At 34.9% G+C, this 26,700-nt stretch overlaps 1 protein-coding gene across 1 annotated transcript in view; it reads left to right on the top strand.

The window, feature by feature from the left end:
* Positions 1-2,236: 2,236 nt before the first annotated feature.
* The window catches only part of LRRIQ1 (leucine rich repeats and IQ motif containing 1), a 113,956-nt gene continuing 89,492 nt past the window's right edge, over positions 2,237-26,700 (top strand). Inside the window, exons 1-13 of the mRNA XM_074168290.1 lie at positions 2,237-2,365; positions 3,547-3,658; positions 4,740-4,834; positions 6,015-6,120; positions 6,825-7,054; positions 8,559-8,633; positions 8,811-10,010; positions 10,836-10,988; positions 13,214-13,364; positions 18,436-18,629; positions 19,437-19,564; positions 25,762-25,835; positions 26,126-26,219. Coding sequence (XP_074024391.1) covers positions 2,237-2,365; positions 3,547-3,658; positions 4,740-4,834; positions 6,015-6,120; positions 6,825-7,054; positions 8,559-8,633; positions 8,811-10,010; positions 10,836-10,988; positions 13,214-13,364; positions 18,436-18,629; positions 19,437-19,564; positions 25,762-25,835; positions 26,126-26,219 — 2,741 coding nt within the window. The remainder of the gene's footprint in view (positions 2,366-3,546; positions 3,659-4,739; positions 4,835-6,014; positions 6,121-6,824; positions 7,055-8,558; positions 8,634-8,810; positions 10,011-10,835; positions 10,989-13,213; positions 13,365-18,435; positions 18,630-19,436; positions 19,565-25,761; positions 25,836-26,125; positions 26,220-26,700) is intronic.

Below are 26,700 nucleotides of genomic sequence, written 5' to 3'. Positions count from 1 at the left end.
ATTGTTTTGAGATTTCAGTGTCTTACTCATCTTAACACCAGTGAGAAAATGTTAAATGGTTGCCCTTGAATCCAGTATCCTGATGTTAACTGCCGTTAAGTGTTTCAATTTATTTTAAAGACTCAGTTTAAAATACTGAGTTTATTTTAAAGATGGTGGGAGATGGGGAAAAAAACCCTACTATCCTTGGCAGATCCTTCCCATTGCGCACAAAAGTGCTCGTTTTCTATGTAAAACCTGTCTTAAACTTTCAATTCTTATTTTTCTATTACTCCTGTCTTTGCATCTCCATACTCCTAATCAGACTTTAGGGACAGATGCATTCCCTATAAATACTGTTACTCACTAAAATAATATTGCCTGCACCTTCCTTGCCCCACATCACTTTTCTAGACTGGATTGTGTGGAACCTTTAATTCTCCAACTGGACATTTTCTCCAGCTCTCAGATAATTTGGATGTGAATGTTGCTGGGTTTTTTTGAACTATTATTTTCTGTTCCCTGCTTTGCCCAGCAGCCAATTCCCCTGTGTCTCTCAGGCCTGTCCTGTCTCATCACTCCAGGCCCAGCCTCCCCCTGCCCTGGGACTGGCCACTGGCCTCTGCCACCGGACACCAGTGAGCCACTGGCCTTTCCACGCCACGACAGGGCCCGAAGGGATATCTGGTGTGTTTTCATTTTTCAAGCCCCTGGAGTTCTCCTGGCAAACAGGAAGCAAAACCCACGGTATTTTAACCCATCTATATAGACTTTGTCTATGGCCTGCTTTTATTATTTCCCCCCCATCCCCTCATCATAGGATTGTCCAGGTTGGAAGAGACCTTTAATATCATCGAGTTCAACCATCAACCTAACTCTGCCAAAACCACCACTAAACCATGCCCCTCAGCACCACGTGTACTGGTCTTTTAAGCATCTCTAGGGATGGTGCCTCCACCACTTCCCTGAGCAGCCTGTACCAATGTTTGACAACACTTTCAGTGAACAAATTTTTCTTAATATCCAAAGTCCGGTCCATTACTTAAATAAAATAAAATAAAATAAAATAAAATTAGAAAAAAACGGGGTTCCAGGTGTTTCACCCCACGCTGCCTACCTTGGCACGGAACGGCCGACCGCTGGCCAAGTTTGGACCCTCCCGCTCGCCTTCCGAGCCGCTGTTTCCCGTTACCGTGGTGACGCTCCCGGTTTAACAGCGCGGCGCCGGTGGGGTTCTCGTCGTCCTCGCGGAGCACCTGAACGGAGGTTGTGAAGGGCTGCGGAATATCAGGACGGAGGGGCGGTCGGTCTCCGGAGGCGGCCAGGAAGGCGGGGGCTCCGGTAGGAGCTCGGCTGGAGGAGAAGTGAGTAACTACACGGAGTATATCACGGAGACCGGAGGGCTATGGGCGTCCTGAGGGGCAGGACTACATTTCCCAGCATGCAAAGGGGGTTACGTGGATCTTAGTGCTGAAGCTCTCCGCCGCGAGGCCTTCTGGGAGATGTAGTTTCTGTCAGCGTGGAGCTGCTTCGCGCCTTTACGTCTGAGATGCCCTCAACGTTTCTCTACTCCCGCTCCAGGAGCCAGCAGGGGATGAGGAGCTGCTCGCTGCCTCTCATAGAGCGGGTCTAGGCTGCTTCCCGTGTCCACTAATTTGGGCTAGGTGTGGGGAGAGGGTTGCAGGTTGCAGAGGGTACAGTGAGGGATACTTTCCCCTCCTGGATTCTTCTGAGAGTCTTGTACTTCTGTGGGATAGGCCATTTCTCACTGCTTTCTTTGTATCATTACAACTTCAATGGGTGCTTTCTGGATTCTTATTCTTATTTTGTAATTGTTAGTACATATTTATTGTTTGAAGCTTTCTTTTTTTTTTAAATTTGCAGCTATTTGGGCTGGGAAAAAAACTCTTCTGAGGCTCAGGTCATAGCAGTGATACTGCCCACAAGGAGCAGAGATCAGGCAGACTTTTCTAATATTCAAATCTGGTAACACTTGCGAAATTTAGAGGGGTAGACTGAGGGGGGATTCTCTTATCACAAACTAACATTTTTCTTATTTTTTGCTGGCTGGTATGGAGTGAGATGTTCAGAACAAACTTCTGATGTTCCTTTTCATGTTTTAAGCCAACTATTCAATAAATACATCTGAATAAACTTTTGTAAATGGGCAGCCTCTTTGTTTTGGTTCATGCAGTACTGAAAGTTTATATTTTCTTTGTGTAGTTTTGAAAGCAGATAAGACACTGTGGGAAGTAGAATGGCAGAAGATTTTGAAGGAATTGAAAAAGAAATAGAAATTGAATTAAGCAGAATCAGTGTTTCTTCCCTTGAAGCAGATGATCCTGACACAGAGGTATCAGACGAAGCTTTGAGTGACAGTGAGACAGTAAGTATTCAATGAGCTAACACAGCTTCTATTTCTGCTTGAAAGTAGTACAGGCATTGGAAAGTCTATCTGATGAACTCTTCCTGATGTACCTAACCTGAGGATTTCTTCTGAAAAGTGGTCTCAGTAGTGTTGCTTCATGAAAAATGTCACCTCCACTGGTGACAAGACAATAGAAAAGATGAATATCAGCATTCTGCTTAAGTGAGAAAATCAGACTTGTAGATAATGATTTGTTTTAGAATCCTCTGAAGCTGGAAGATTTTATTAAGGCTAATGAGAAAGATTAAATCTGAATGAATAAGTGAGAGATTCTTCACTTAAATCTGTATTTAAATCTTACAAGAGACCGTCATAAGACGGTTTGAACTCTTCCTGATATTTCATATAAATTGTGCTTCAAGTCCTCTTTTTTTGCATGACTTCTTATTTTTGGGAAAGACGTTCTGAAATCCAATCAGTTATTTGGGTCCTTTTCAGTTATTTTAGTCTTTCAGACTTGTAGCAAAAGGATTCCTCTATAGGATGTTAGGGTAGATGATATTGGTCATATGTGACCATAAATCATATGTTTGATATGACATAAAGGTAAGCAAAGGCATCAGTGATAATTATTTATGCACTTACATGCTAAATGCCAGCAATGTTTAACTAAATTAACACATCTGAAACAGTTTTTTGAATAGAAAGTATCTATGTAGTAAAGAAACTTGAAGCATCTGATTTCCATACATACTTAAAACTCTAGTAAATTTAAAATCAATTTATTTTTTAAAGACTATGAACATTTTTAAGAAAAAGATCCTGTGAATCATAGGTATTCATTAACGTTTGCCTCAACCTTTCTCTTAATTTTTTGGTCCAACACAATTATAAAGAAAACGTTAATTGAAACATGTTTCTGAAGATAGTGAAAGATAAGTTACTAAAATGTGTTCCAATCACAATTTAATTAGAATGTAATTAAAAATGAGAATTATTAATTGTTCCATGGGTGATAAAACAATGGGAACAGTGTAGGAACTAGGAATGATTTTTGTACCAATTTCTACTAAATCTCCATCAGTGCTTTATAGGTGAAGCTAAAAATTAGTCTTTACTCTTGCATATCAAGTATTTACCTCTGGTCGTGCCTGTGAGATGAAAATGTAGAATTTATTTCAAACATTGTGTTTTTCTAGATTTCAGATGACTTGCCAGAATCAGTTCTCTCCTATTTAAACTTTATAAAGAGCAGAAATCAAGATGCTGAAAAGCTTATACTGCAAGACTTAGAAGATGAAGAAACTACAAGTAAGCAGGGATCTCAGTTAAAATATTTATGCACCTCATATTGCCAATGGAAGTTAGACTAACAATCATCAGTAAAGCAATGCAAAATTTTAAGTAGAGCCAGCAGTGAAAACTATTGCATCAGCTTCTGAATGCATGGTGAAAATCTCAGAATAAAACCATGCAATCCTGTCTTCTAGGATTAATATCTGAGTATGAATCGAATTTTTCTAAAAAATCATCTAATGCTAAACCACAGATCAAAGCAAGTTGCAGGATCATTCACTGAAACAGGATCTAGGCCAGACTCTTTATGAGAAACTAAAATGAAGTCAGTAGGAGCTGAACTTAAGAGTATAGATATCATGGAATCATGGAATGGTCTGGGTTGGAAGGGACCTTTCAGATCATCGAGTCCAACCGTCAACCTAACCCTGACAAAACCACCACTAACCCGTGTAACAGTTGAACCCCATAGGGTCTTTTAGAGAGATCCACACTAGCATTAAATGAAATGACCTTGTAACTGGGAACAATATTGCTGTGTCAGCTGTGTGACTGAAGCCAAGCTCATAGTTTATATGCCCGAGAGCTGGCACTGTCTGTTCCGTTCTAGTTTTTCATGTCATCTTGAGTTTCGCACTCATTTAATGTTACGCTCTTTGTGAACAAAAATTCAATGTTGTCTATAAATTTGGATATTTGAGGAAGGTTTCTTTTTTTTTTTTGAATGGGCACTTATTTTTGTAGTTCTTTGTCAGTTTTTGACCTATCTGATACAAGTTCTATTGTATTTTTCTACACAGGAAATGTTCTGCTGTGTTTATGCTGTGGAATTTTCTTTCATATTTCCTATCACTGGATTCTTACAATATCATTGTGTGTGTTCCAGTTACACATATTTGCTGCCTTTAATAAATGACTCCCATATGTATTTCAGTAAAATTTGAGGCAGGGTGGGGGAGTGGTTAAGAGTTTTAAAGGAAAAAATGCTTTATTTTAGTTTAAAGAAATACAGTTTCTAACCAGTATAGAGCAGAACTGAGTACTGGTAAGGGATTTTCTTTCTGTGTACTAAATTACATATTTATTTCTTCTTTAGGTAACTTTTATGGAGTAGTTTCTTGCCATACTTCAGATTACTTGGCAGAATTGGCTTCTGAATATAATGAAGATCCAGAACAATTTAAAAAAAGGGTATTCTCTATTTAAACAAGATAGTGAACAAAATTCTATTAAGTAATCTAGATAGCTTACATGTGCTTCATTGGCCTCCTAAGGAGACCCATAGATGTGTTCAGTTTTGTTTCTGTCAGACTACGCATAAGGTATTAAAATGAATTTCTGTATGCCATTCTTTAGAGCTGGGACATCATCTCTAATACACCAAGTCTATAAATTTTAAAATTTGGAATAAATTCTCTACCAGTAGTTGAGATGCTGAGCAAAAAATCAACAAAATAAACAAAACTGAGTAATCCTTTATTGTTAATTATTTACAGAATATTACCTCAATAGTATGGTGACACTTTTAAACTTCTCTAATCTTATTCTTTTTTATGATGATCAGGAGGATGTGCTACTATTAATTTTGCTCCTAGTATACTTCATTTTTTATAGAAAATGTAAACAGAATAATGTCTGTAACTTTCAAAGACAAATCAAGAGTTATGAACCTGTTTTTTTTTTTTTTAATTTTCATAGAATTTGGCTGAATAACTTGCTGAAGTTCTTAGAAAAACATAAACCTGTATTTAATTTAATCACTTTTATTTTGTTGCCTGGCTTTTATTAGTGAGCACTTTTGCAAACATGAATTTTTCTTCTTGGAAGACCATTGTTTAGAACGGCACAATTACTTTATTAATATATGCCCCAAGCATGTGATGAACAGATGATAAATGAGCAGGAATAGATTACTTCTTGCCAATAAAGAACAATGAAAGAAATACAGCACTCTTCATGCCTGTAACATTATTTTCAAATAGACTTCTTAAAAAATGTACTCTATAACTAGTTCTTCCCCTATGTGAATAACAATATTAATGCATAATTATAGTGCTTAGTTGCACAGAAATAAAACAAATCCCAAATGCAAAACATTCATTTTCCAAGTAAAAATGCAAAATATATATCAAAAACATATAGAAATATTATGTGTTTTGGTAAATATTCCTATATTTATTACTCTAGAAAACAATATTTTGACTGATACATTTGCATTATTCAATTTCTAAGGATTCCAGTCAGTAGTAGGTTTCATATTATTGTACATATCATATGATGAGAGGCTTATCCTTGTCCTGGAAGATTTTTATAATGTTCTGCTTTTAAATTTTGTTTCCTATTTCCTCATGACAATATTAAATTATATTAGGTACTATTTGAAATTGAAAATGAAGACTTGCAGATTGCTACGGCACCTAGTTATAATATTCAGTCCACCAATGATGCAGTGGTCGCTGATGACCATTTTGTTACAGGTGAGCAAACGCATTAGTCATTAGTTATCTTTAGCATCACATCACTATTTCCTGCTTTTCTGTTTCCATGAGTATCATAATATTCTTTGTAAAGAATTACACATTACAGTATGCAATAGATTTTGATACTTCATTAATTAAACATGAGCAAATGCCTGTACTTTTCTCTCATTTCAGGATCACAAAATTATCCTAGGCTTTAATGTCTTGATAGAAATTTGTTTAAATAAATGCTACCCAAAAATTATTTAAATAATTATGAATACAAATGGAGCCAGATTGTGGCCAAAGCACAATCTGCTTAGTGCCTCCAACTTCTTTTATGTTTTTTTTATACTCACATTGTCTGGGAATGTTTCCCTTCACCATGGCCTTTGCATGTTTTGGGAGGGAGTACATCAGTTGTAAAACCCCTGCAGATAGCCCCAGAAGACATTCATCCTGAAGCCAAAGTGTAATCCTGAAATATACATTGGTAAAATGACCATGACTGTAGCAGAGTCAGTAAGCGTGCATCATGATAATAAGACATCTCTGATAGAAAAGACTTGTGTTCTAGTTCTGATTTCCTTGGCGATATATATTGCTGGCCGTATCAGCACAGAATCCTTTTCTTGTCAATACTTTAAGACTGTTTAGTGTCCCCCAATGTTTATTAAAAAAAAATTAATAAAAGGTTTGCTTGGTTGATTACAAATTTGTAGCTGATGCTGAAATGAGCATAAGCCTTACTCATTGTGAAGTAGAAGAAAAGTGTAGACGAGAATTTGAGCACTGGGAGAAAAGACAAAAGGATCTTGAAGATGAAAAGAGGGAAAAGTGGAAAGCTGAGAGGGAAGCACAGGAAAAGCAGAATGAAGAGGAACATGCAAGAAGGGTGCAGCGTCTGGAGGAATTTGAGGCTGAAAGAATAAAATTAGAGCTCCTTCATAAGGTAATTAATGATATCAAAGCCAATCTGCTCCTGTCTAGACTATCTGAATTCAAGATCTAATATGAAATAGAAATGCTGGTGCTGTACTTCATCTGGGTAAAAGTTGCCATGCTCATTTTTCTTGACTGCATCCGGGAGACTGAGTCAGGCTTAATCTACTGAGTTCTGCCACAACAAAACAACTCCATATTCTGACTGGTTGCATTCTCAGTGTGTCTAGCTGTGTTTTGCTATAGTGCATAGTGCATCCAGAAGGATAAAATTTGGTAAGTCCACATAGGAGCATAAGAATGTGAAAAAATGTAACTCTCACGTTATACTTGTGGGGTCACAATATTTTATTATTTAGCCTAAATATTTCTGTTTTGGGAGATGCATTAACACTACATATTCAGTAAACTAATTTGTACCTTTCTGAAAAGGTGAGCATTGTAGTCCCAGCAAGGTAATTCAAGTCACCAAAATTAAGGAAGTTCTTAGTAATTGAAAAGACCTTCGATCTCTTAAGGCCAGTTCAGCATCTGAGATAGCTCCCTTTTCAACAGCCACAAGATTGATTAGGCTTCCTCTGCTCTTTGATGTCGTAAATAATTTTTGGATGTAGAATGGCTAGCTTTCTATAGAAAATGTGGGGCATGTTCCCATTTTGACACTTCGGTAGTGCTGTTGCTAGCCCACTCTTTGTGAAGGCAAAAGGTGGAAACCGATTTCCCCCATTACAGAAAGATCTAGACTTTTAGTCTCCTATTGTCTGAGCAGCATGCATCTGAACATGAATTAAAAGTTGTACTTAGGCACCTGGGAGACTTTGTCCAAGTTGGAAGTGCTAGTTTATTTATACTGTTTCCTTCAAATACTGCTGCGTATTTAAGTTGGCTGATACTGATTTATCTTGGTTCCACTAGGACTTAGGTGGTTCTGGATCATCCTCTATTTTTTAGGTAGTAACTGTCTGCTAATGTTCTGGGGTGTTTTTTTTTGCTGATTGAGAATACGTTGGAGGAGGAAGGGAAATGCTATTTATTTGCAAATAGTGAGAAAATAGACTTGAACTTTCATTTTTCTGTTGAGAAACAATTTCAGTGAAAAAAGTCTTTAACTTTCTTGAAGAAAATTCCAGTTTGAAAGATGATATAATATTTTCTGAGTTTTTATTTTTGTTATGTTGCTATTATCTACCTGTAGTTTAAATGTTGGTTTCATAAGTGTAGTTTTCATCTTATAGTAGTACAGAATTTGGAGATGAAGGTGTCAGTTGTATTGGTCAGTACTGAGATGCTGACTCTTTGAAGATATGTGTCTGTCAATACATGACCAAGTCTGCTTTACTGACCCGAGTGTCCAGTTTATCTTGATCTTCACAGAGCTGAGGTGCTCATTTTAATTCAGGCACTTCCAAGTGTGGATTATTGGATAGTCATGAAGATGGGGGAGATTGGAGAGAGGGATTTTTTTGATGTTCCATGTTTTGTACAATATTCACCTAAGTTAATTTGTTGTGCAGAAACAGCAAACTGTGATGGAAGATGAGTTACAGAAAGAAAAGAAAGCTTGGAGAGACAAAATAATGCAACGTAAGGTAAGGTTGTACGATGAGCTTTTGTCAAATGACTGTGACGTTACTGGCATATATTTGAGAATAGATGTTATTCTGGAACAGTTAATACATCAGATTGTGTTTATTAATGATAAATCTGTGACAACACATGTTCTATTTTAAAAGTAATTTAAGTCCATCTTACTTGTTTTGGCCTAGGAATTGATCGTGAAGCTACAGTTGCAAATGGAAGAGGAAAAAAAGGCATTGGAAGAGCAGAAAGCAAAAGAAAGGCAACATCTGGCAGAACACCAGAATACAGCAGCTGTGAAAATCCAAGCTAGATTTAGATCATTTTTAGTCCATAAAAAATATGCTCCCATGTTAAAGGAATGGAAGGATGAAATAAAAAAGAAGCAGAAAATACTAGAAGAAATAGAGAGAGAAATAAAAGAAAAAGAGGAAAAAAGGAATAGGCGAATGGAAGAAAAGAGGCAAAAGAAAGAAGAGGAGAAAAAGACACAAGAACAACTTCAAAGACAGGAATATTTGGAACAGGTGAAGAGGCGTGAGGAATATGAGAAAAAGAAAGAAAGCCTGAAACTTGAAAAACAGCTGCAAATAAGAGAAGAACAGAGAAAACTAGGAGAAAAAAGAGCAAAAGCTGTGATGAGTGAAAGTGGAGAAAACAACAAAGAAGATATAAAAAAGGATAAGCAGACAGAAAATACAAAAGTAATGAGAGAGCAGAAGGAACTAAATAAACAAGTAAAGGAACAAAAAGAAAAACAGACTGAAACGATGCATGAAACAAATAATTGGATGATTCCAGCTGAAAGAAATTTGACACCACCAAATATGCTAGGCTCTGAGAAGAAGGAGCACTCTTCTCAAGTAAATAATAAGAACATATACATGAATTCAGTAACATATGTAGAAGAAAATTACTCACAAACTAGAGATCTTAATAAAGCTCAAAATAGTCACACATCAAAGGGTGAATCTGTTAATTTTGGAGCTAATGACATGGTAGAAAATAAGACAAACAACATATGCAGCTGTTCACCAAATATCCAGCCAAATGCTAGTAACAGAGAAGTCAAAGATCAATTTTCTCAGTCTGAAACAATGGAGAAAACTGTGTTTCTAATGGAAAGTGCTAATGAGGAAGTCAGAGAGTCCTGGGACAGAATTCAAGATGTAGCTGAGTGTTCCAGTAGACTAATGCTTCCTGTTGATATTGAAAAGAAGAGGATAAACTGGATGAACACATGTAAACTTTGGTCTAAAATATATGAAGAACACCAAAGAAAACAAGCAACTGTAAAAAAACGACCAAGGAAAAGTTCAGTTAGCAAGATGCCTCCATTAAGTACACAGAAGATAATTAATAGTGGCCCTTGGAGTACTCTGCAGCAGGTAACTAACTATTCAGAAGATTTAGAATGAAATGGGAAGCCATAACATATTTTATTTTTTTTTAAATTTTTTTAAAATTTGGTGTGTCAGCAGAATGTTTTGGAAGATAAGGAGATTATCATTAAGCAGTATGATTCAGATGACTGATAGTATCTTAAGTCTGTAAAAGACAGGAGCTCCTAGGTCCTATTTTCTGCTAAATTAACGTGGTTTTGCCTTCGTATGAGGGTGCTGCTCATCTAGCTGCTTCAAAGTTTTGAGAAGACTAGTCTCTTCCAGAAGCAAGATATTGCCGATCAGCTTGTAAATGGTGTTTTGCCATAAAGAACATCTCTTGGTTCCCAGCACTTACTAACTTATCACTTACTAACACCATTGTATGCTTGCTCTGTGCTCTCATCTTGGTATCCACTCTGAGATGACATACTAGACTACACACACTTTTAGTCTGAACTGTTTTCGTCTATTCTTGTGCATTTACTCACTCTTTATTTATGATAGTGTAATGGGAAGGAATTCACATTTTAATTGCTTTGTTTAGTGTCAATCTTCCATCCATTCAAATTCAATGTCATTAGTAAAGCATTGGTGGATGTTTAAATCAAAAAGATAGTTTTCATAATAACTTCTCCCATTTAACAGGTCAAATGCACCATTGCCATCCTTTTCTATATGAAAGGATTAACATTAGCTGCTTGCATTTTCTAAAGAGTTAGTAGAAAGTAGTTTTGGTCTCTTTAAAAAGAAAATAACCATAATGTGACGTTGTGCAATGAATGTTCAATATACAAGCAATTAACTTTATTTATCAATAAATACATGTAGGTCACAACACTTACACTTGAAGATTTGCCAGCTTGTAGCCTCTCAACATTATCCGAGTGTACAAATCTTCAAGTTTTGACTCTGAGGCGCTGTGGACTATCTGCGCTGGAAGGACTAAGTAGCTGCAAAGACCTAAAGTATATCAATGTTGAGGTACCAAACATATTTAATTCTTCGTTGTAACCCAGGGAGAACTAGCAGTTTTGCCGCTAAGGTGCTTACACGGTTGTGTCACGTTCAACTTTTAGTGTCTCAAGAGTGCAGGAATATCAAGAAAATACTCCCACATGTTAACAGAATTATACCAGCAGATTTGCATTGTATGTAGCAATTTGCATTGTACTAAAGCAACATCCTGCAAATGAATCAAGTTATACTGAAAGAAGTGTGTGATAGTATCAGTTTAGGATTAGTGTTAGTATGGCACAGTGATAGATCTTTGTTACTTCAGTCCCTCTGATTCATGAGTCGGCAGATGCTGTTCACCACAGCAGATGCACAGCTTAAGCAGGAATAAGCAGAAGGAAGAGTCTTTTGCAATACATACCTTGAATATTAGTTAAAATTACTCACATATATACTCAAGGAACGGTATAGTGAGTTACACTAGAGGTATAATGTCTAGGTACTTGCTACTGCACCGTGTCTTACATGGTCTTGTAAATTTAATAACTAAAGAAAATGTTTTACTCTGTTATGCAGTACCAGAACTCGACAATTTACATGAAACAACTCTGTTCATGTTTTGTTTCACGTGTTTCAACATACCAATTCACAAGAAAGTTAACATGCCCTTATTATTTGTAGAAATCTTGAATGTTTCTGCTTACCCAGTAATAGGTGTTCTTTCCAAAGTACGGGACTTATTCTGGTTTTCTTTTTTTTTTTTTTAATTAAATTCAGAGAAGAGAGCTGATAATAATTATAGTTAAAGGAGTTAATTACAGTTAAGTAGATTTGTGATAGGACAGGTTGAAATACTTGTGTCCTCTTCTGTTCTTTTTTATCTATTCAGAATGTAGTATCTGGGATTTGTTAATTTTAAGTACCTCAAAATACAAGAGTATTAGTATTAGGGTGTAATATATATATAAGCTGCAAGTTTTACTAAACATGTTATTTATATGTGAATTTTTTAGCTCAAATATTGTCTCTTAGCAGTTTTGGTTTTGTGGTTTATGTTTGTTTGTTTTTTTAATTTTAAAATGTTATGCTTTAAATAATATACAGCATCACCTTACTGGGATATGTCAAGATAATTTATTTAAAGAGAAGACTCTTAGATAGACTTTTACATATGCTTTATTAATAATTTAATAATTATATATTTTGTTAATAATAATTCTTTATACTTTCACTGTGCCAGCTAATGTGGCAGTTGTCTTCCATTCAACCTTAATGAAGAAACAGCCACTTTATTGACAGTTGAAACAGTCCAAGATTGTTTCATGGGTATTTCTAACACAGCTAAAGTACCTCTATTTCCCTTGGACATTCATTCCTACTTGATATTGCCCTTCATCTTGTTGATACAAAAGCTAACATTTAAGCTGTGTCAGTTCTCTGCTTTAGCTTACTGGTGCAACTGAAAGGGCTCTCCAAGGGCAGGAATCAGTGTTCCGGCTTCCAAAGGAAATCTGTATGCATCTCTGCCTGCAGCTGAACATAGCACCTAAATCTAGTCAGCATGTTAATCCTGGAACAGGAATTAGATTCCTTGGCTCAATTGGTTTGTTACAAAGGCAAGGAATTTAAGTTTTGTTTGTCTGAGCACCTGTTGAGCAGGTGAAAACCAGATTTAAAAAGCAAGGGCAGCAAATAGTGAAATAAAAATCTGAGGAAGCATTATTAAAATGGCCTGGGTAGAGGGATCTTAAGAGCAAGATCTCTTGGGGGAAGAACATTAGCTGAGAACAGTGTTAATGTTTGACCAAAATACATCTAAATGCAGATTTTCACAATTGATAAATAGGATTCCCGCAAAGTCATCACTGTCTTCATTAGTTTCTAGTAAATATGATTGTTTCTATGCAGTTTTTTAGTTCACTTTCCCAGGATTGGAAAAGCTAGGAAAGCGTAAATGGAGATCACTCTGTCCTTAACTTCTCATTACACTTTTTATTTCAACTTCTGGACATTTTCAGAGCCAGAATGAAGTTTGAGATGTATTTTTGCTCAGTCTCAGCAGGACACAAAAGGCAGTTTCTATGACTCATCAATTTATTTTCCTAATGGAAAAAAAATAGATATGCTCTTACTCCTAGCTAGAAGTTCAGGATAAAAATAAGGAATTATGACAATCTATCATTTTTTTTTACACTTAATTCTGCTATTTCACTTCGGGTGCTATTTAATAGTCTCATTTTCCTATATTGCAGGAAAACAACATTCAGATAATTGACTGTGAAAATCTAGAAAATCTCTGTGTTCTGATTCTGAATAAGAACCATCTTTCATCAGTTTGTGGCTTAGATGGCTGTGTAAATCTCCAAAATCTTGAACTTTCCTACAATAGAATCACTCGAATTGGTAAGAAAGTTAATAAAAAACCATTCCTATTTGTATAACAATATTTGTGCTGTTTATATTCAGAATTATACTTTGCTTGGATCCAGGACCAGCCAGCTGCTAAGCCCAAGGAGAATGTGGAAACAGAACAGACCTGCATTTCAAAGCATACTCAGCTTCACATTTATTTGTACTATGGCTTAGCTACTGCCATGTATTCCATCTGCCCAGTCATATAACTATTGTTAGTCAAAGAGAACTAAAAATCTTTCTAGAAGGGCCCCTAATACTACCTGCACTAACTCAGCTGGAATACGTGATTAGCCTGAGTTTAGTTTATCCACAGAAGCAATTAATATAAGGCCTAGCCTTGCAGCTGCAGAGAATTCCAGTGTGTTCCTGACTGGCACAGTAAGTAGTTACATGTAAATCATATTATCTGTCTGAGTTTGTGAACCATACTAACACTGGACCACGGCCTCTCTTTTGAATAAAATGCTGCCTGTTCTGACTCCAAACTATTGTTCTTTATTTTCCTCCCGTTCTGGCTCTTCACTGCTGCTCATTGACCCAAAGCTGGAAAAAAGAATGAGTCTAAGGTAAAATCTCACAAAGCATTTAGGCAGAGCAGGTGTGCCAACCCCTACTATATTTACAAAGGCAGATTATTATATTTGTTAGGTCCAACAGTTGGCAGGCAACAGGTGTACCTTTAGCATGCAGTCAACCAGTTAGAATTTACATACACCCAGACCACTCAGCAGATACATCAATACATGAAACCTTTCTGCCAGGAGATAGATGTTTTCTGTTGGCCAGCCAGGAATTGTTCATGTAGTGAACAAGTGTTTGCCTCTCTGCCTGTGCTGCCTCTCTGCTTGTACTGCTGCTCGGACTGTAAAATGCCTAAGGGGTAGATACTGTGTCTCAGCTTCTGGCAAGCCAAAAATATTGCATTGTAAACCTTGTCTTACGTAGATTTGGTATAGATGTAATCAGGATCCAGAGCCTTTTCTACTGGCAAAGGATCAGGAAAGTGTAATGCAGTGTAAATAACCAAGAGTTTTGCTGTATGTAAGTGGAGAAACCAATTTTTGTTTTTAGAATGATGTGTGGAGGGAAGACCATTAGTGGTCCATCAAAAGCAACATTAACAGTTGAGAAAACGTAGTAGTAAATTGCCAGATCATTACCTGAAAGGGAGCTCTCAGGGCTTGAAAGTAGCAAATTTCTTTCAAGAAGGCAGCACAGCAGATGGAACAGAACTAGATTTAACAGCTTCCCTATATTCTAGGGACTTGGGTTTTGGTGTATGACATACTGTGAAATTTGTAAAAGCCCCCAAAATACGGATAACTATATAGCTATAAGATGTTACTTGGAAAGACTGCAGAGCTGGAAATGGATAAGGACGTTTTTATTTTTATTTTATTTGTCTTGATTTAGATTTTTAATTTTATTTAAAGTTTATGGACGTGCTTTATTTTCTTGATGACTAGCAGGAAAATAATATAAACAATTATTAAGCTCATAGATAAAACATGTTCACATAAGACACTTATGTAAGTAAATGGTTTCCACTCTTAAAAAAAAAAAAAAGGAGATTGAAACAATATGAACATGGATAATTGGATAATGCAATTCTGTGATAAATAACAAGGCATAGCAAACAGGATATGGAGAAGCTTAAAATAAAAATCTGTAGATTTAGAGGGTTTAATGTTGATATTTTCAATGTTTTTTGCTAATATGTGCAAATTTGGAATGTTAGTGTTTGTAAACAGAGTTTATAATTCCTGAGAATAAAGGTACTGGAATATCAGTGTTTACTGAAAAAGCATATCAGTACCCTAATGAGAAAAAATAGAATAAACTAATTAAAGAAGTTTCATGTATATCCTTGTGGCCAACAATGCTGGATAAGATTCTTATTCAGATTTATCTCATTTGATAAAAATATCTGTAAGACTACTGCAAGAACAACATAGTATTAGTGGGTGACATTTAGGAATGTGGCATCTGTGTGGAATGTGACATCTTTGTACAGGCCGAGTAAAATCCTTTCTGTTTTATGCAGTGTGCTGCTATGTTTACTGAGTTTCTAATGAATTTGAGCAGGTAAATAAACGTTCACAAAAATCATCTTGGAATCTGTCTTCCTCCTCTCCAGAGTTGCTTTGAGGATATCTGGTTAAAACAGATGCATAATACAGGATTTATTTCATATAATAACATATTAGTTGTAAGTAGTCACATAGAATACACAAAAATGGATTTATGGGTTTTAAGAAGTTATTGTATCCTCTCCATCTGTAAATCTTGCAGGACATCCATTAACAATTTTGCAAGCTGCAATGCGCTGCGATGTCCTGTTCATTCAGCTTTAAGAAAGGCTGTGGGCTTTTTCCTAAGTAAGGCTTATTTATGTTTGTAATACTTCTGTTTTAATAACTTATGGTAGGCAACTTCAAGTGTACTATGATTTCTTTTTTCCTTTTTTTTTCTCCTCTCATTGAAATATAGCATCATTAGGGGGAAAAATAGAGTTACCAGAAAAACCTTAAAAATAACAGTAAAAGTATGAGAAATGTGTCTCAATTATGCTTTTCCACTTAAGAATGCATGATCATAAATTAAGTAATTGTGTCAGTAATACACTGAAGTTCAGTGCATATGTTTGTATTTGGAAGATGAATGCTTTGCTGAAGTTTTCTTACACGAAAAGTAGTATTTTGACTTGAGTCATAGAATACGCTTTTGTAGGGTGTCGGGGTGTCTATATTGCCATAGTATGGTGGCTAGAATCCTGGCAGTGCTAATAGCAATACATATCCATGGATAGGGGTAAATGCTTCTTCGGACCTACTCTTTTTAAGAAAGCACATAGGGTTGTTTTTTTATCAGACACCTTTCAGTTTTGGGGTATTTTTGTGTGTTTTTTCATCTCCATGTGCACTGTCAGCTTTCACTCTTCTCTTGTAATTCACCTTTGTCACACAGAAGTTACTGCAGAACTGCATTGATAGCTAAGAGAGAGTCCAAGAGAGGGCTAAGGATTTCCAGCTACACTTTGCAAATTGCTGAGAGCTCCTTACATAAAGGTTCTCCACAAATCTTGCGGAAACCATGTTTTTCAGCCGAATGCATTTTCCTTTATACTGCTATGGCTGTTGTTGGTTGCATCTTATGTAAAACAGAGAATAGCTTCTGGAAATGTGCAGAAGACTTTCATGCTTATTTTCAATTGTGCATGTGTGCAGAAGAAACATTAAAATACCATCTGTTTGTACTATGAAATTTCCAGAATAGATTGTGAACCCATTGTATGTAGCCTCGGCATGTCTGTTCCGAATGTCATTTGGTCTAATTAAACAAGACAGATGAGAAGGAGATGTAAAAAAAGTGCTTTGTGCAGCATGCAGAATAGGAAATTTCCAGATCCTGCATCAACTCCTTGCCTTAGTGTGTGTGCTGTCTCTCCTCTCTGTCCTACTCCAGACTAATTCAGTGCTTTTAGTTTCCAGTACTGCTATGCTGAAAACTTAAAAGTAGAGATTTAAGGACTACTCTGGGAGCTGTTAAATTTAACATTGAAAAGAAATTGTTTTGAGACCACTAGATGGTGCTGATTCCTTTTTTATTTTTAGCGAAGCATAAAAAAAAAATATACAGGTGAGGATCTTGCAGTCAGGATAGTATGTCATAGACATGTTTGAAATTCTTTCACAATAATCAAAGGTTTGTATATTTATTTCCTAAAGCACAGTTTTGAAGTTACAGTATGGGACATTTGTTTTAGATTTAGGATGATATCTCTTTAATATCAGGCAATTGTGTTATTTCCAGTAGGTGCTTTCCATTTTTAAATTACTATGATTCAAAGGCCTATATTTGTTTAGGTTTTTTTAAATGTACTGCTAATTTTGGTATTTAATTTCTTACTTCTGTTATCTTCTTCTAATTAACTTTCTTTTTAAACTCCTCTTCCGTATTCTTAATAATCTGTGGTGCAAACTGGTTTCTGGTCTCATAATCCATGTTATTCTTGGAGGATAATCACAAAGACATTCACCTTTGTAAAGCTTGCCCAACTTCCTTTTGGGAACTTGGGAAGTTTTGGGTGAGATAAAGATGAGACAAAGTATTACCTCAAACAATCCTGCGAAGAGTACATGAAAGAAAAGTAAATTCAGAAATTCCTTATTTGACATGTTTTGTAAAGGCTGACCTTTTAAAGGAGTTTTACTACAGAGATACAGGAAAGCTTCTTGGACCTGTAGCAAGTCAGACTAAACAGTGTCATTGCAGAACATCTAGCATGTGTAAGATCATGGAAAGAGAGTGTGATTTTTGCTGTTGTAAGAGGATGATTTGGGAAAAATTGTGTGAAAGAAGCAGGCGCTAACAGGAGCTTTTTCCTTTGCATCGTTTTGGGGTAGAGATCGCACACATTCTTGCTCTTTACACTAGCTGGCAGGAGTAAGTTTGATGAGAGTGTAATGGCTGCAGAGGTATAGCTTCATAATTAAAGACACTAAATTCTCTTTATAAATTTATTCATTAAAAATATAACAATTCCTTAAACAAGGTGCACTTGGATAATAGAGGGGTGCTGACATAAGTTTTAGCACAATTTTTTCTTAATTTGCTGATAACTTAATTTTCATTACTTCATTTTTGATTTTTTTTTTTTTTAACTTTCAAACATAAGTACTGTTTTCATTCTGAGGGGTGATTTTAAGAGGGTTGTTAGCATTTCATAGAGCCTATAGGTTCTGCGTAGCAGTTACAAAGTGCTTAAAGCATAGTAAGTATAGTTTATCACTAATAGAATGTTCTGTACCAAACAAAGTGCTAAAGGGGTTATGAACTGTTATTATTGCTTGGTTAACAGGACCAGAAATTTGTGAACTGTACACATTGTATATTTGATAGAGTCAAAATACAGCAATTTTTAAAAAACTTTATACGGGACTGATAGTAATTGCTACTGTAGGTAATATATTGAAAGTTCAGAGTTTTCTTAGTACTTGAAAGCCAATAGGTTTTTATTTTGTTATGGCTTAATTCAGCTAAAATCTTTAATTTACAGGTGGTCTGGAGTCACTGAAAAATCTTCAGCAATTAATTGTGGACCATAATCAATTAATCAGCACAAAAGGTCTTTGTGAGGCACCTAGCCTTATTCACCTAGACTGTTCTTTTAATCATCTCACACAAGTTGAAGGCATTGAGAATTGTGGCCTACTTCAAATTCTGAAGTTGCAAGGCAATAACCTCCAGGAGGTAAAAGCTTTGAATTCAGAGGCTGTTATGCATACGTCTTTGGTAATAATCATATTTTTCAGAATGCTGATCATGTGCTCTGTGCTTACTGTGGGATGTTTCATGCTCTTAGGTAGGCTTTTTTTTTCCCCCATTAGAGGGAGATTTTTCAAAGATACAAACAGCTGGCAGTTAAATATTTGCTTGCTCCTGAGTCTTTGAAAAATTGGCTCCTCAATAATTATATTTCCCTCCTTTGTTTATAGCATTTAATCTTCAGTGTGTATTATATGATGCTGATTCTTTGTTTAAAATGTAATAAAATTTTATTATCACTACATATAAGTAATAGTTCAGGCTGATTTGATGTATGCTGATCTTCCAAAAGTTGAAGTTCATGATGCAGCACTTAAAATAGGAAAGTAGTTTGCTAACTGTACACTTACTTATATTTACTGACAATGATTCTCTTATGAAGCCAAGAGAGGAAAACCATTGTCAATAAGCAGCAAATAACTGCATGAATAAAATAGTAAGACTGTGGCTCTTGGACTCTTGACTTTTTTTTCTTTTTGATTTGTATTAACTATTCAGACTAGGAATATTAAAATATAATTTAAAATATTAAAAAATACTTATCACCTGATATGTAGGTGACAACTGATATGCGTGACAACAAGTACATACATAATAAGGACATTATACATACATCCAAAATGTGTTTTTTGCTTCTATTTAATAATGATTTATGAAAAGCGTCTGGTAAGCATTCCATTGTTGTTTCTCTAATTTATATTAATTTTAAATAACCATTTCTTTTCTATTTAGCTTCCAAGGCTGGAAAATCATGTTCTTCTAAGAGAACTATATTTGGATGACAATAGCATTTCTGCTGTGAGAATGCTTTCTTTGTATTGGTTGCCTCTATTGCAGACTCTTTTGCTGTCTCAAAATAGGTAAGCAAAAAACATTCTTCAGCTTACAAAGCTGATGCAGAGGAATTTACCAACATAATACTTATCTGAAAAGTATAATTCTCATTATGGTTAAAATATCACTATCTTTTCCAGATATTCTTTGAAAATATATGGTTGACAAATAATGACATTGGCTACCTTTGGCTAACAAAATTTGAAACAGCATTAACTATGAAGTGTAATTTTTTCTATTAGATGTTATATGAAAATAATTTTTTACCATTGTGGCATTATTAAAACTGTGGTGGTTTTTTTCTTTTCTTTTCTTTAGCAATTGTCTCTAGAATATGTCTGTCAAACTTCATATTTCACAGCTAGCTTATTCAAAACAGACTTTGAAGGCTATGTTAAGTGCAACTACTAGCGTTAAAAAGGACAAATGAGAATGTTGGGTTTTACTTTACATACATGTATTAATGCCCTCCAAAACAAGCGCATTCACTTTAATTTTTCACTCTTATGGTTCAATTTGAAAGGTATAAAATTAAAAAGAAGGATCAAGACAAGCAGCGTAAAACTAGATCATGCACTCAAGTACTCTGTAATTACATTTCTGTTGATTTTCTAAGCTAATGTGTACGTCTGTAGAGTTAGAATGATCAGATATTCAGGAATCATAATTTTAATTTCCCCACTCCCACCCCCTTTTTCTCAATTTAAATTCTGCCAAAAAAATATGGGACAATTATTATAACTTACAATATTTTAGTAGTAAAATGAATTTTAAATTGCTATAAATTAATTATTTTTCTATACTGTTCATTTGGCTCTGAATGAGATTGATCTCATCTAAACAAATCGAATACACTCTTTTACACACACTATTCAGAATATACACTCTGAACTAATCACTCTACTTTCCTGTTAGTGAAGATTCTTTTAGAGTGTGATTCATCTGACATTTTTAGACATTTACTTTGAGACTAATCATATAATATAAGTGCCTGTTCATCTTCATTGACTATTAGCAGAGTCCAAATGACCAGCTCATATGTAGGTGTCTACATTTGAACAGATGAATCCCATCCTATGTGACATTCAGTTCAGCAAAGTCAACTGTAGCTGGGAGCCCGAGGGAGAAAAGATTTGTAAGACTGATTCCTGTTATTACAAGGAGTGTCCTTCATGGAAAATTAATGTTATTTGCTTATATGCAACTTATATTTTTATATAACTTTTCAGATTGGTTTCATATCACCTCTTATGAAGAAGTATGCGTGTAAATTCTTGGATGTAAATATAACACCTAGCTATATTTACAGAATCTAATCTTCAAGTTGCTGGGGTTTTGTGGGTTTTTTTGTTCTATTAATTATTCTGGAGTGCGGAGAAAGTGCTTCCTGCCTGTGATTAACAAAAGCATTATTTGTTAAGTGTTAGATTCTGAACCACACGTATTGATGTAATTCGTGTTCTTCACTTTTATTTTCCCTTGTCCTGTTCAGCTTTTTGTGCGGTAATATGGCTCTATCTTCTTGTAGTTTCCACCTCTCCTCTGCTTTGTTTTTTTGTTAACATTAAGACATAGCTATGCCTTCTGTAATAAAAAGTTTGCAAAACTCCTTGAAGACCTCATGTGCCTGCTAGGGAAAGAACAGACTTAGGAGCATGGTCTCAGGCATAGTTTGAATGCAGCCTCTGGATCGAGCTTATGCTGGACTGGCCATGTAGACGTACCTTGTGTCACTTGCCTATCCTGTGATCTTTCAGATTTTGATGTCCATTGTAGTGCTTATTCTGGTTTTCTGGTGGCTAAGATGAGATGATGCAGTGTTTGGTCCACTGAGTTTCTTCTGCTGGACTGGGAGAAAGCACATATTTTTGCATATTTTCAGCACTGGATGTGCTGAAAATAAACACGTCTCCTCCCCAAACAGTTCCCTTTCTTTCCTTTATGTATCTATAGCTTATCTCAAATCTTTGTGACAAACAGGACAAGATAGCCTTAAATGCATATTAAAAGCCTCAAAATTCATGTCATTTCAGTAGCCTGCTCTGTTACACTCACTTTATGTACACTTATAAGCAGCTCCATATGTGTGTGCTATAGCATAAGTAACTCAATTTTCTATAGAAATGGTGAATGTAATGGAGTAAGTTGTTGAAAGAAAAGCTGTTTCTTTACTTTCATCCTACAGCTAGTGCTATTTTGTGAATTTTTTTCAAGTGTGCACTGAGTGCCATTTCCTTTTTACTGATTGCAGGAAGCCCATATAATGGTAATGCTGTGAATCTGTATTCTTTCTAAAAGTGAGGTACTGTGAAAAGAAAATTCTTATGGTAATTTTTAGATTTTTTTTTTTTATTTTATTCCTGTGATGCTTTGTCTGTACCATATACCAGAATTTGCCAAAGATTAAAAAAAAAAAACCAAACCCTCCAAAAATTAATTTTTTCAAACCTAAAACCTAGCAACAAGGAATTATAACATAACAGGTAGTGATTAACTCCTTCAAATATAAAAATGGCAGCTATTTCACCACTGCTGCTTTTATTAAGTGTTTTATTGTGGCTTTCACATACAAAGCATATACTTGGTCAATGTGCAATTGACCAAAGCCAATGATTAATATTCTCTTGACTTGGTTACTGCAGAACTGGGACTATGAAGATCTGTGCTCTGTTTTATAGCAGCTGGAGAACACAACTGTTTAAAAAAGGCTTATTTTCTTTTTTTTCTTCTGTTGTAGATAAAGATTTAGGTCTAAGAGGGGAAAAACCTTACCCCTGGGACTAAAATGAATACATATTTAATATGTGTTAAGAGTTCATGTGGTATTTATATTTACATGTAATCCCACTTAATTATGTAGTTTACTCGTTAATGTCTTTTTCATTTAAAAGTTTTACAGTGAGACAGTAAATCAATCTGTTGCTCAGGTAGACTTTTTTTGCAACTTCAAAATAGACAAATTTATGCCTCTTAAATTTCTTTTTTAATACAGCGTTAATATGGCAAAGTTCCTTTTTGGTTTTTACTACCTCTTGTTTTTCGTTAATCTAAGTGTGATAGATAAAAAAATATTTTAAAAAATGCAGTCATCTGCAAAAATTCAGGTTTTTTGGGAAACTAGTTTGGCCAGAATCAAATTCTTTGTGAACATGTTGCTCCCATGTTTTTGTTACTAGATGCATGCTATTGCTAAAAGTCTTATAATAGAAATGCTAAAAAGTCAGCTTAATTCTTTCTTAGTTCTCCCTACTTAAATATATATGGTATCTATGTTCTTAATCTAACTTCTCAGATGTAAGACTTGAACTCTCTGTCACTGCAAGCCATCATGTTTTGAGAATTTAACCACTTTTTCCAGAGTTGTTATAATAAATCTAAATGTCATTGGATGTTGAACTCAGTCATGAAAAAGCTATACTTATGTACAGTGGTTTTCCCCACCCCATCCTTACCAGTCTAGATTTTTTTGATCACTTTCAGTAATTCTTTGCTGTTGATAAGTTTATCTCTAAGTATCTGGCACCATGAGCAATACAGTTGAAGTACTGCTTAGCCGAGTATTCAATAAACAAGTGGCTAAGTGACAATTTTCCTACATTATATTTGATTATTACTGTTAAATATGGTGAATATTGCAAACTAAAATATTTTTATTTTTAAAGAATGAAGAAGAAATGTGGGCTTTACTTGAAGATCTAGATTAATATAATGTAATTTTTAATTATTTTGTCCTCCTTCCAGCTAATGACTTGTTAACATCAATGATATTTTTTCTGAGGAAAAGCAGATGCACAGCAGGATTTGGACCATCCTGAGCGCTAATTGCTATTCGTGTTCAGAAAAGCAATCTTTATTTTCTCTGATGCATACTTGCAACTATTCTAGTCTCTTAAAGCTTGTTTTCTGACATAGAGTTTCTGTGGCTATCTGTGTCCTGTCTTGCTACAGCCTTAAATGGGAGCAGAAAGAGGAAGTTATAGCATGCTTTTTTGTGAATATCTTTTACTCTTGTGTCTTCTTTGTAATTTATATCTCTCTTATGCCCAGGGCTAATGTGACAAGGTCAAGTAGTATTAAGTTTTCAGTAATGTCCTTTGTCTTTCTGGTTTGAATTTTCTTAGGAAAAAAATTAACAAAGAATGTGAGTAAAGGGAAAGCTATAGAATGACGGGGAAACATTTTAACTCTCATAATGCCAATGGCAGGCAAGGATAGTCCAGTAGGCAATTTCTAATTCACCACAGCGTATTCTGATAAAGATTCAGAGAACTCACTCACTATAAATAAAAAAATACTGCATTATCTGTCATCCCTTGTGCAAAGTACAACGTTTATTTTCCTGGATATTTCTGAATATGTAAATCTATAATCTGAATCATGTATTTTCAGTCTTTGCAGCCATACTGTTAGCCACTAGTATCTATGATGATATTTGTTACAAATATTAAATATATTTACGTACTGTTGACTGGTCATGAGAACCTAAAATGCTAGTATTTGTAGTACTATGTACAGATCTACATATAAGGCCCAATACTTTTTAGAGTTAATACTTCTTCATATTTATATTGTTCCATGGAAAACTGCCAGGGAAGTAATAGAACTAAATAGGACTAGAAACAGGACAACTTCACAATATGGTCTGAGAAAGAAATGGAAGTATCGTGACATATGCTCAATTGGTTTTATAGCTGTTTCTCTGAATTTACTATTAAAATGTTATGTTGTCATGTAGAAATACTTGTCAACTGAACATGGAAAGGATTATTTTTTTTCTGTTTTGCATATCAAAAAATTTTCAGTAAGATTAAAGAATCTACAACCAGCATTTAGTCCAGAATTTCTGCATCAGAGTTAAATCTAGTTCTGTCTTTCAGCTGGAATGCAGGAGCTGGAAACACACCATAATCGCACATATCAGCAACAAATAAGAATTTTTGGCTCAGACCATTTGTAAGTTTCATGGAGTGAGTCATGTTTCTGACCATAAGAATTTTGATTTATAGCTTTCAAAGGCACTATAACCCTTAGAAAATACTTCTTTCCATGAAAATTAACAGTGACAAAGTGACCACACACCAGTTGCCATTGGTGTTACCGTGGCATGTTCTCTCATTATGCTTAAGCCTTGTCCTTACAGGGATGAAACAAGGTACCTAAACATATATTTTATTTTTTTTTTTAAAAAGATATACTTGATTTAGTATGTACTTATACATAAACATTCTCATTTTAGTTGCAGACTGGGTTTTTTTGCATCTTGATTTTAATTTTTCCTTCTTCTTTCATATTTAAGATAAAACAAAATAAACGTTTTAATCTGAAAGGTAATATTTGGAAATCACCTGGCAACTGACCAAACCATTCAATATTCTTTCTTAGTTGCATCAATTCCTGATTGTTCTTACAAAGAAACTTGAATAACACTGGATGCTAATGTTTTAATAGTAGTGATAATACACATCTTACAGTCCAAAATTATTTGTATAGATGAATGTCAGCTCAGTTTCCTTACATTTACTATTCAATACTACAAATAAGAATTTTGTCATGGCTTTAACTACTGCTTTGCTGCTTTATTGCACCAGAAAAGCTCTGATATGCAAGAAGAGCAATTCCAAAACAGTCTGTATAATAGGCACCTATTTGACACTGTCTTCCAGAAGCAGTATTGTAGAGGAAGCACTAAAAATATGTTACAGAACAGTGCAGCCTTGAACTGTTAAGAAATACAACTGTGACAACGATTATGCTAGTTTTAGGATCTAGGAAGTAATATGCTGAGTGGAGAAGAGAAACAAATTGACAACAAGTTTGAGCAATGAGAAATGAAGGAAGAGGAAAAGCAGATTTTATTTCTTCTCCAGAATCAGGGCCTTCTGTTAGTTTCATTCTAGTTATTGTCCCTAAAGAAAAGCTGATTGAGTAGAGCAAAAAGACTTAAGATCCTCAGCATTAAATACAAGAAACTGAATGAAATATTTATGAGATAAAACAAAACATTAATGAGTAAATATTAAAAAACTGATCTACTGAGAAGACTACAAAATGCTTTCAAGTTAAAAAGTCAGTAATTAGTTCTAGCACCTTGGATAGCTAAATGAGTATTTTCTTATGTAAATAAGTAAATTGTCATAACTAAAAGGTTCTGGTGCCTTTCTGTTTATGAACTGCTTTTTTATTTAATTGGAAAAAACCCACCCCTCTTCTGTTTTGTTCTTAGATTAACTGAGCTTGTGCCTTTAAATTCATTTGTATCTTTGGAAAAGCTGGATATCAAAAATAACTGCTTGTCAGGTGAGTTGTTTAAAAAACATAAAACCTGATCCAAACAAGAACTTCTTAATTAAATTGTAAACTTTTTTGAATTTGATTGTTCCCATTTATTTATGAGACATTTATACAGAAAATATTTAAATATTTTCCAAACATAAATGTTATTGATTATAACTATACTGTATAGGTAGTAGAATTGCTTGTAGTACTTCTTGATTTGGGTACATTTTACTTTTATTTAAGGTTGTATAAGAAATAACATGGTTTTGCATTAAAACTTTTATTTAATTTTCTTTCCTACTACACTACAGACCTTAAAGGTATCATTACATGGTTAAGTGGCTGTCATAAACTAAGGGAGTTGTCACTTAGTGGAAATCCTCTTCTCCAAGAAATGAATTGGAGGTAAGAAAATAAATTAATTTCCTAAATTAAAATCAGACAAAAACTAGGTGTATATATATCTTGCTCATGAATCAAAATCAGCCAAAAACTTGGTGTACATATGTTAGTTAAATAGTAGAAGAGAGGTATAAACATTGCAACAAATTGGAAGAGAATTATAAGAAAATAACAAATAAAATTCCATTATGTGATCTTTATTTTCTAAGAATTCCAGTTTGTAGTTTTGTTTAAACAAAAATCTTGATGTTTGACCTAGCACTTGGAACCTTGATAAGAGGCAGTTTGTGCTAAAACTCAACAGTGGTCTCTATGCTGTTTAACTGTTATCCTAATGAGTATTTTTCTTTATGATAATTTCTTTAGGCAAATGCAGAAATAATAAAGTTGATATATGCCTCCTTTTTGCTGTTAATTTGGAGCTGCTTCTTTGTCCATTGATCACAGTATCTTCTTTTTCAGCATGAATTCTGGTTGTTCCTCT

Source organism: Numenius arquata, chromosome 2, assembly GCF_964106895.1.
Source record: "Numenius arquata chromosome 2, bNumArq3.hap1.1, whole genome shotgun sequence".
Classification (NCBI taxonomy): domain Eukaryota; kingdom Metazoa; phylum Chordata; class Aves; order Charadriiformes; family Scolopacidae; genus Numenius; species Numenius arquata.
Note: the sequence above shows the minus strand (reverse complement) of the source record. Positions and strands in the feature narration are given on the sequence as shown.